Genomic DNA, 9,856 nt, shown 5'->3' on the forward strand with positions numbered 1-9,856 from the left:
ATCTCGTGGAGCGGGGCCGCTGGGCGGACGCCATCGCCTACCTGGAGCTCCACCTGCCGCCACCGCCACCCTCCTCCGCGACTTCCTCGTCGCGCACCCCCGCTTCGCCGACGCCGTCGCCCCGGCCACGTCGACCTGACCGCACTGCCCGACTCCTACTTATTACTCTCGTCTCGAGACTTCAGTCACGGCGCCTTCAGTAGTAACCAGTCCCCTGTATGTATATATGCTAATGTTGCTTCTAGCTAGCTAACTGGTCTTCCTTGGTATATATAGTTTGTCCCGAGGGAGGGGTCACGTCAAGAATAACAAGCAACAAGGCTCCCGGCCGCGACCAAAGGCTATCATCAGGGCCATGAGGAGGTAATATAATTGTTTCTAGTACTAGTATTGTTCACAAGAGGTAATCTGTTTTCGCCCACATCTGAACATTTTCCCTGCATGCCTTTTGTAGCCACCTCATTGCGCCTGCGGATAAACATAAAAGTACGTGCGTACGTACATCTGAAATTTCTAAATCACACCTGCGCCATGCAGTTATTCACCATGCTCTTCCGATGTTTTGTGCATGCAGTGTCTGATGAAAAAGCACGTGAATGCCTGGCGGATCTCCTTGGTAAAAAAAAAAGCCTCTCTGTTCATGTGTTTATTTTGTGTATTAGGAGTATTAGTCAGGACTCAGGACCGGATAGATTACAAAAACATCTCTCAAAGAGTAGCCAGAACAAAAGAAAGGTGCGGGTCATTTGATTTTTGATGTTCGACAACCAACTGTTAATTAGTCGGCCACATCCAGAAAATATATATAGATCTGGTCACTCTGCTTAATTATACTGTGCTGTTGCCCGTTGGATTGGATGGGTGGAAACTAACTGATGAATTTGTGTGACATTCAGATGAAAGTTTAAGTGCTGGAATAATTCCCATGCCAGTAGGGAACCAAGGTAAACTCACATTTGTTTCGTTCCCATATCCCTCTCTTCAGCTTAGTCATTTTGCCCGTGCCTTAACTTAACTTACTATCTATAGGCTCTTTACGAGAAAAGCAATTCTCCCATGCACATGCGAGGGCCGTTGAATTTTTTATTTTTTTTGAGATTCCATGCATGCATTGATACAGTCTGTTGTCAGATCTTTCACTGACCACATGCAAGCCTATGCTCCATTAATGAATGAAAGTATTTTTCCTAAGCAACAAGAGACACAATGCACCAGATTAAATGGCTTAATTTGTTCTTGTGGTATGAATCATCCTGAAGTTATATACCGGGCATCTCCTCGGAGAGTTAACAGCTGTGAACTTGGTTCGAGTGCAGGTGGTGGCCATGGTTAAAGCTGCGGCAAACGTGATCAAGACAAGTCCACTGCTGCTGCTGCTGGATCGTTTGGGCCGCTCATCACGTTACCTGCTCGAGGCTTGCAAGTCTCGTAAAACTTCTACAATAATGTTTCGTGATCATGCAACTATATATGCTACTACCAACTACTACTGCTTACATTTGGACTACTATCGATTATGTATGCCACTATGCCAGTGAACTGGTCAGATTTGCTGTGACATGTGAGCTGCTGCGTCAAATGAAATATCTTTGTTCATTTTTCATCGAACAATCCGAAGCACCTATCTTGCAGCAGCCAAAAACAACAACTCAAACAATGACTTCGAAAAAGAAGAAGAAAATATGAACATCAAGGGGTCCTCCTAAAGTACCTGTCTCGCCATCTTCGATTTCTTAATATGGAACACTTCAGCAGTATTGCCGGCCTGTGAGAGCAGTTACATCAGCCGAGATGTAGTCTAACCAAAATCTTGCGATCACCTCCAGCATTTTGAGAATTCTGCACTCCAAATAGCACCCAAGAACTAGTATATTTGAATCTTGTAACAGTTGTTGGTCTTATTGCAAGGAAAGCTCATTAATCAAACGTTTACAGTACAGAACACACTTAGTAAGAGCTATTTTGTAGCTACATCTCCACCGGACAGCTAATTCCCATCTCTCCAGAGACCGCAGGAGTCGAACTGGGAGCTGATTGTGGGTACAATCCAGGTCCATGCTATGGAACCGGAGAAACGCAGCAAATTCCTGTCCAAAGCTTGACTGCTCCACGTCTACTCCCCAATTAGTGCTGTTCTGTAGGTTGCGTAAAAAATGGACCAGCCTCCCATCCAACTCAGCAGTCGTAGGCAATTGCTGCAAAGTTTCCACGCATTTGCAGCCCAACCGTTTCAAAACCTCCAGCTCATTTTCAACAGAAAGCATTGATCCAGAGTAGATCTGGTGACTAAAGGACTTTCGACGATTTGTAGGAGTCATCCATAGCCTCAATGCACATAATAATGCAAACGAGGGATGCCCGTTTGGGTGAATATATAGGGACTCTTTTGGCCATGTGCCCATCGTACATAACTCCGCATCTAACTGAATGTAAGTCTTCTCATTAGGGTTCTCATCCAAAAGAAAACCATAGTGTTCAAGAAGTTCCAAGTTTGTGTATGTCCCGTAACCCAGAAGTACCTGCAGGTTTTGTTGGCAAAGTTTAAGAAAGTAGAGAGCGCACAAGATAATCTATCGGAAGGCAAGAATATTAGAGCATACCTGCTCCCCTTTCCTATATCTTTTTCGGGCATACAAACAGTAGGCATTAGAATCTTCATATCCCCCATCGGTCATCCTTTCTGATGAACTATCCAGCTTTATCTTTCCCAACATAACATTTATCTCATGGCATTTCATGGCTTCTTCTGTATCTTGCTCTTCAGACGAAGTATCATCATCAGGAGCAGCATAATTAAATAAATCACCTATCGGACATAAGCAACCAGCATCATCCCATGGTACATGCAATGTCCGTGAAGATACCTTCAAGTGGACAAATGAAACCTCAGAGATCTCATCAATAAGTAAAATCCCATATCGGAAATAAGGCTAAGCAGCTGTCAAAATCTTGAGCGAGTGTTGATTGTACACGATAACTTAAAAAAGGCTAACAAAGGTAGTGTATATAATAAGAAGAATGCTGACATAAATCGAGCTAGAAATATATTTCAAAATAATTATACCGTTGCAAAGGCCCAGAGCCACGTTTTAAACACCAAAAGTTTAGGCTTGAAATCCAATTCTCTCATTAGCGGTGTTGCTTCTTCCCACTCAGATCTGATGGCAGAAAGAGCCTTTTGTGCAACCCAAACAGCATCATCAACCTGATAGTCAAAGCAGAAACCATTTAATGTTTTTGTAGGATGGAGCAAACGATAACCAAAATAAGTTTTGTTGACAAATCTGCCGAGCTATACTTGGAGAGCTTCAATTTCAAAATCGTTGAAGGTAGCCAAGATCGTGTAGTAGCTAGGCAGCTGAGACAAATATAGGTACCAACTAGAACTCTTCCCCTTTCCCACTTCAGCCAAAAAGCATACTATCAGTCTCTGTCGAAACACAAATAGGAGAGCAGGGAAATCATTCAAAGAGTGTTCAGGTTCAGAAGAAGTACAAGAAAGACAAATGATCAAGAATGAGTTTACACTCAGAATGTGAACGCTATAAAACTAGTACCCAAACTCGGTGAAGTTACTTGTGCAATATTATTGCCATAAATCAAGAATATTTTGATTTCCCCTCCATCAAGCAAACTGCTACATATAGGAGGGTTTTCAATCTCCTGATAACTGTCGGATTCAGGGAATCATATTTGCAAAGTTGAACATATAAATGTGTACAAATAACAAATTGTACCAAAAGAAACAAACTGTCTGGAAAAACAAACCCCTGCAGTAATCAAGTGGCGATTAATTAATTATATACATATGAATTAGTTTGCCGACATATCCCTCTTGGTAAAATCTGTGCCACCAGATTGATATGGAGGGGCAGATGGTTAAATAGATGTTACATATTGGCATGGTCTCCCAAAAATCCTATCGAAGCTTTTGCAAATATTTCAGTGACTGCAGAACCAGTATGACCACCATAAGCATTGTACTCCTAGTCCTCGTTTATCCCAGAAACTTGGTAAATTACAGAACAATTTACACATGACATGAGCATGTTTTAGTGCATCAAACTGCTGACTGAAGATACGGCATTACCTGGATGCTAGAGAGGCGAGGGCGATGGGCATCTATGCAGGAAGCAATCCTGGGGTCGTCGGCCATGACGCGGTCGCTGGTGAGCAGGGCAGCGCGGGGCACGCGCAGCACCAGCTCGCCGCGCAGGAGGTCCCGAGCCGCCGCGAAGCCCCTCCTGAAGTGGCAATAAAGAAAATCCGTGAGCTATGAGAGCCGAGAGATCCAAGAACCGCAAGCGGCTGGGGTGGGCGTTTGGGTTTATTACCCGCCCGCGGCAGGGAAATCAGCGACGACGAGGGAGCGGCCGAGGCAGGAGGAGGAGGAGGCGACAGAGGGGGCGGGCGCCGTCGGAGAGTCGGATACGCCCAGCTCGGCCGCCCACCGGAGGAGCGCCTCCATTTGCGGCGGCGGAGAGAGCTTGTTCGGTTTGCTTTTTTCTTAGGGGGGAGCGTTCGGTTGGTGCCATGGACTCTATGCCTTATTGGGCTGGAAAATGGATGCTGCATGAGCTTGTACTACCTGGGCCTAAACGAGTATTAGGCTCGAGTGTTTGCTCAAAAAAGAAAAAACAACTAGGCTCAAGTGTGGTACCACCACCGAGAAATTAATTACGTGCAATCTTCTGTTTTATTTAATCAGTATAAAATGTTTGAAACACATGAGGATTTTAGAGAGAGGTTGAAAGAGAAGTGGACAAGCCGGAGTGCGAGTGGTGCCGTGAATCAGATGAAAAGTTGAAAGAACTTTTAGGTGAGCTTCAAGCGAGATGAGTAATATGCAAAAGAATTTTGTCGGAGATTATACACATCGAAGGGGTTGAATGACCTTGATTTATTGCTTCAGGTTCACATGTGTTAGAGCATATTTCTTCAGATGTGTTTTTTGTAATTGATGACAATTCCTATGGACTAATGATTGCCTTAAGTTATATTCGAAGGATTTGTCCATAGGCACTTCTTGAAGTCCATCTATTGGTTTCAAGGAGTTTATATGATGACCAAGGTGGTATTCAAGATATTATCGAAAAAATGGTCATAAAGGCACAAGGTTTATCAAGACTAAGTCAAATAGTAAATCAAGACGATCAACACACAAAGCGGGATCAAATGATCCTATGATATAGTAAGCACTGTCTATTATGCTTTTTGTGTACTAATCCATGATCTTCGTGAGAGTTCTATGTGGAGTTAGGTGTGTTTCCATGGGCTTGTGTCAAGAGGAAGACCTCATTCAACCCATGAAGGATGACATCAAGTGGTGATCGTCATCAAGATTGCGGTGTGCAAGTTCAAATGGAGCATCGCGAAGATATCATGTTTGAACCTTGTAGTCCATTATGGTGGCAATGGACTTGTGAAGATGTAATGAAGAGTAGCTCACCCATAGTGAGTATGGGGGAGCAATCAAGTAGTCTTCATCAAGCCAACGCAATCAAGAAAGGTGGTCCACCTTAAGGAACTCAATATCGTCATCATCTAGCTCAAGTGGACTATGTGCAAGGTATAGGTTTGTCCTTGATAGGTTTTCTGCTTCAGGATATATTGTCGTACTGTCAAGGGGGTTCTCAAGTGAGTAGCTTGATCGTATCGTTTGTTGAGATCTCAAACCATTTTCATCCTTTCATCATATTTTTTGGTTCTTATTTGGTATTTCTTTTTGTGAGTTTTAGAGCTTATGGCCATCTTTATGACAAGCTCGAGTTCATCGAAAACGGAGTTCATGTGCATCTTCTATGATGTTTTTGATGTTGGAGTTTTTGCCAGTTATTCATTCATAAAGGTCTCACATCTCTATATCATTGGCATTTTCATAAATGTATGTTTTCAAGATTTCCTCTTGTCGTCATGAACCCAACAAGCTTGAGTTTGCTCGATTTGGAGCTCGTATGCGAAAGATATGGTTTTTCTGGTTTTGATATGTTGCACGTGGTCAACATGGAATGATCCAAGCGGTAGTACTGGGCGAATCAGTAGTACATCCCGGGCCGGTGGTAGTACCGCTCTTGAGCGGTAGTGTCCCAGCTTGTAACGTTGGCCAGTACCGCTGTCCATGGGGTTCGACACTTTTGGTGTGGGACTTTGCGGTAGTACTGGGCGGTAGTACCGCTTGTTACTACCGCATCGGAAATTCTTAGTTCTTCTGGGTTGGGACCGCAGCTGATCCCCGAGTGGATGTAGGAGGTGGTACTACCTCCTATGAGCGATAGTACCACTCCTGCTGTACTATCGGCCCCTGCCCTCCACCCCGATTAGCTGCCCTATGCCTGAGCGGTAGTACCGCTCCCACGAGCGGTAGTACCGCTCCCACGAGCGGTAGTAGCGCTCATGTGCGGGCTGAGGTGGTAACGGTTGGATTTTTACCTTCCTATTTAAGGGGGCCTTCTTTCCCAAAGGGCCCTATCCTTTGAGCTCGTGTTTGTTCCCCATTGTTGACCTTCTTCGAGTTTGCTAACTTTCAGTCCCTCCAATGATTTTTGCTAGTTCTTGAGGGAAAAGAGAGAGGAGATCTAGATCCACATTTTCACCAATCACTTTCTCCTCTATGTGAGGGGAACCCCTTGGATCTAGATCTTGGAGTTCTTCATGTTCTTCTTCATTCTTCCTCTCATTTTCTTCCACAGCATTAGTTGTGGAGGGATTTGGGAGAGAAGGACTTGGGCACTCCATGTGCCCTTGCCATTGCATTTGGTGCATAGGTTTGAGTTCTCAACGGTGATACGTGGAAGTGAAGTTTGAGAAGCTTATTACTCCTGGGTGCTTGGTACCCTAATACTTGTTCTTCTTGGATGCTTTGGCATCCTAGAATCTTGGTGGTGCCTCGGAGCTTAATCATTGTGGTGTAAAGCTCCGGGCAAGCATCAGAGTCTTTAATTAGGTTGTGGAGATTGCCCCGACCATTTGTGGTTATCTCGAAGCCATATTCCATTGTGGTGAAGCTTCATGATGTTGTTGGGAGCCTCCAATTAAGTTGTGGAGATTGCCCAACCTTGTTTGTACGGGTTCGGTGACCGCCCTCAAGGGTCCCTTAGTGGAATCACAACATCTTGCATTGTGCGAGGGCATGAGGATATTACGGTGGCCTTAGTGCTTCTTGGGGAGCATTGTGCCTCCACACCGCTCCAAACAGAGATTAGCATCCACAAGGGTGTGAACTTCGGGATACATCGTTGTCTCCGTGTGCCTCGGTTATCTTTTACCCAAGCCCTTTACTTATGCACTTTACTTTTTGATAGCCATATTGTTTCTTGTTATATATCTTGCTATCACTTAGTTATTTATCTTGCTTACCATAAGTTGTTGGTGCACATAAGTGAGCCTAGTTGTTTTAGGTTTTGTGCTTGACTAATTAAATGTTAGTTTTATCCTGCATTTGTTCAAGCCTAAAACGTAACTATTTTAAAGCGCCTATTCACCCCCCAGGCGACATCCACGTCCTTTCAACATGAAAGTTAATGACATGATAAATGTTGACCTAACAAAACCTTACACGGTTGAGGATGTAAATAGTGCTATGTTTCATTTGTCTCCACTGAAAGCTCCGTCCCCGGATAGATTTCTGACACATTTTTTTTCATAAACACTGCGGTCTATATGGAGAGGAAAAGACTCAAGTGGTTCTAAAAATATTGAACAGAGAAGATGATATGGAGGCCACCAATAAAACATTTATCGTTCCGACTCCGAAGGTGAATAATCCTACACTATAGTCTAAATTTTGACCAATAATCCTATACAATGTGATTTATAAGATAGTGTCAAAGGTTATGGTTAGTAGGATCAAATTAGTGCTCCCGGATGTTATTTTGTTTACTAGTAGAAAACAGGGTTTTGGTTCTAGCCAGATCAGAGCAACTGTCCCGGTCGCATTATGAAGTGATTGTGGTGTCTGAGCTTTATTGTGGAGCCTTAAGGCAAAAATAAAACCTAGAGAAAACATTAAAGGGTGCTCAGATGAATTAAAGGATGGGGTGAAACAAACACTCAATCTGAAATCAGAAGCTTTGAGTGAGAAGTATTTGGGGATGCCTAAAGTCAAAGAATGGTGTCTTCATGTATCTGAAAGGTAGAGTTTAGAAAATAATTCAAGGGTGGATATAGTTGATATTATCAGTGACGTGAAAGTTTTTGTTCGTTAAATCTATAGAACAGGCACTTCCCACATATGTTATATGATGCTTTAAAGTGTGATGGGATGAACACACTGATAAATGCAAAGGAATTTTTAGCGGGGTTCAAAAGCAAGGAAGAGAAGGACTGCATGGGTCTCCTGGCAAAATATGACTCCACCAAAATGTGAAACCACTTTATTTTTCCAATGGAGATTTTCTTAGTGAGAAACTAGGTTCGAGACCATCATAGGGGGTCGATTCTTGAAGGTTGCGAGGTACTCAAGCAAGGTTCAGTATGAACAACTAGAGATAGTAGATCCACTCACATATATGAAAAAATAATTGGATCCCACATGAAAAGTACGATGCAACTGATGGTGTTGGTGATGGCGGAACCTGAAATGGCGAATAACTTGATTGAATATGTGAACAACGCGTGGAATAATGATATGATAGAAGCACATATATGCCAATGGATGCATATGCAGTACACGGGATACTATTTTCGACCAGAAGCATACCAGCTTGTTGGTTGTGGTGTCATGAAAAGTCTGGAGTTATAGTTTTTCTCGGCATATAATGTATGCTTGTTCATACAAGAAACATAAGAAAAAGCATGGATAGAAGGATTTTCAGGGAGATCTGTCCCACACATGATAGAAAGGCTTAGACTAAATTCTGGAATCGTGAAATACTAGCTAAGTCCAAGGTCCTAAGTCCTACGCACGGTGGAGTTAAGTTCGCGAAGGGAGCCCTACCAGGGTCAGGGAGCTACGCGGCCCGGCTCATGACCCGGAGCCGCCGCGGAAAGTACTACATCGACAACTTGCTGTGGGGACCCGAGGCTGATTTAATCGAATCCGGCTACAGAGTCCCCTTCGGCAAGGTCAACATCTTCATCGGCATGGTCGGTGCACCCATGCCTAAGCCGAACTGTGACAGCCCGAGACCGACGCTCCAGAAGATTCCCTCTTTATTTCCGTTTCCGTCGTGTGGTTATTTTATTTGGTTGCATCATCATTTAGTTTGCATCATCGCATCATGCATGGCATCATGTCAACTGTGTTTTGTCGGTGTTGCTTGTTGCCGTGTTGTTGGGTGTTAGTGCCTTGTGAGTGGCGTTGTTTTGTTGGAGTGTTGAGAGAGGGTGCGTGAGAGCCACCGCTAAACCCTGTGACACCGCATACCTAAAACCCTTCTCTCCTCTCTATTCTATTTTTGTGGTTGCGCAAAAGATTTCGGTTTCAACCCCCTTTAAAAGTTTCGTCTTCTTTTAAATGTCCTTTTATTAAAAGTGGGGGTAACCCTTGGGTCTTCTTTATTTTCTCCCTTGGTTTTATTTTAAAACCGTCTCATTTTCTTTTCTCTTTTAAAGGGCTTTTATTTTATTCTTTAAATAAAAGAGGTTTTATTTTATTCTTCAAAAGGGTTTTATTTTATTCTCTTGTTAAAAGAGTTTTATTTTAATTCTTAAAAGGGTTTCATTTTTATTTGTTTAAAAAAAGCCCAACCTATTTTATAGTTGGGGTATTTTTTTTTCAAGGTGCCAAAAATCATTTTTTTAATGTTGTTTAAATCGTTTTATTTTAGAGTGTGTTTTTTTCTGTTTTAAAAGGGATTTAAAAAAAACAAAGGGGGAGGACCCCCAGGCCAAGGCCCAGGCCTCCCCTGCCCTAGCG

The 9,856-nt window shown here is 43.2% G+C and overlaps 2 protein-coding genes across 2 annotated transcripts; one reads left to right on the forward strand and one right to left on the reverse strand.

Moving 5' to 3' along the window:
- The first annotated feature begins 382 nt into the window (after positions 1-382).
- Positions 383-1,538, forward strand: LOC123427835. Its single transcript, XM_045111971.1, has 3 exons — positions 383-486; positions 575-616; positions 1,317-1,538. The coding sequence occupies exons 1-3, from the start codon at positions 442-444 to the stop codon at positions 1,536-1,538; spliced, it is 309 nt and encodes a 102-aa protein (XP_044967906.1). The 5' UTR covers positions 383-441.
- Positions 1,539-1,851: 313 nt separating this feature from the next.
- Positions 1,852-4,507, reverse strand: LOC123427834 (protein SET DOMAIN GROUP 40). The gene is made up of 6 exons (XM_045111970.1): positions 4,335-4,507; positions 4,091-4,244; positions 3,299-3,430; positions 3,065-3,205; positions 2,601-2,864; positions 1,852-2,519 (listed from the first exon to the last, which is right to left on the reverse strand). The coding sequence occupies exons 1-6, from the start codon at positions 4,466-4,468 to the stop codon at positions 1,899-1,901; spliced, it is 1,446 nt and encodes a 481-aa protein (XP_044967905.1). The 5' UTR covers positions 4,469-4,507; the 3' UTR covers positions 1,852-1,898.
- Between the last annotated feature and the right edge of the window lie 5,349 nt (positions 4,508-9,856).

Source organism: Hordeum vulgare, chromosome 2H (assembly GCF_904849725.1).
Source record: "Hordeum vulgare subsp. vulgare chromosome 2H, MorexV3_pseudomolecules_assembly, whole genome shotgun sequence".
NCBI lineage: Eukaryota > Viridiplantae > Streptophyta > Magnoliopsida > Poales > Poaceae > Hordeum > Hordeum vulgare.

What these genes read in the sequence shown, in the direction of transcription:
- LOC123427835 (XM_045111971.1), top strand. Translation starts at nt 442, where the DNA reads ATGCCTTTTGTAGCCACCTCATTGCGCCTGCGGATAAACATAAAA. An exon ending in GCCTGCGGATAAACATAAAA is followed by an intron (nt 487 to 574) that starts GTACGTGCGTAC and finishes TTGTGCATGCAG; the next exon opens with TGTCTGATGAAAAAGCACGT. An exon ending in ATGCCTGGCGGATCTCCTTG is followed by an intron (nt 617 to 1,316) that starts GTAAAAAAAAAA and finishes GTTCGAGTGCAG; the next exon opens with GTGGTGGCCATGGTTAAAGC.
- LOC123427834 (XM_045111970.1), bottom strand. Translation starts at nt 4,468, where the DNA reads ATGGAGGCGCTCCTCCGGTGGGCGGCCGAGCTGGGCGTATCCGACTCT. An exon ending in GATTTCCCTGCCGCGGGCGG is followed by an intron (nt 4,245 to 4,334) that starts GTAATAAACCCA and finishes TTGCCACTTCAG; the next exon opens with GAGGGGCTTCGCGGCGGCTC. An exon ending in GATATAGGAAAGGGGAGCAG is followed by an intron (nt 2,520 to 2,600) that starts GTATGCTCTAAT and finishes CAAAACCTGCAG; the next exon opens with GTACTTCTGGGTTACGGGAC.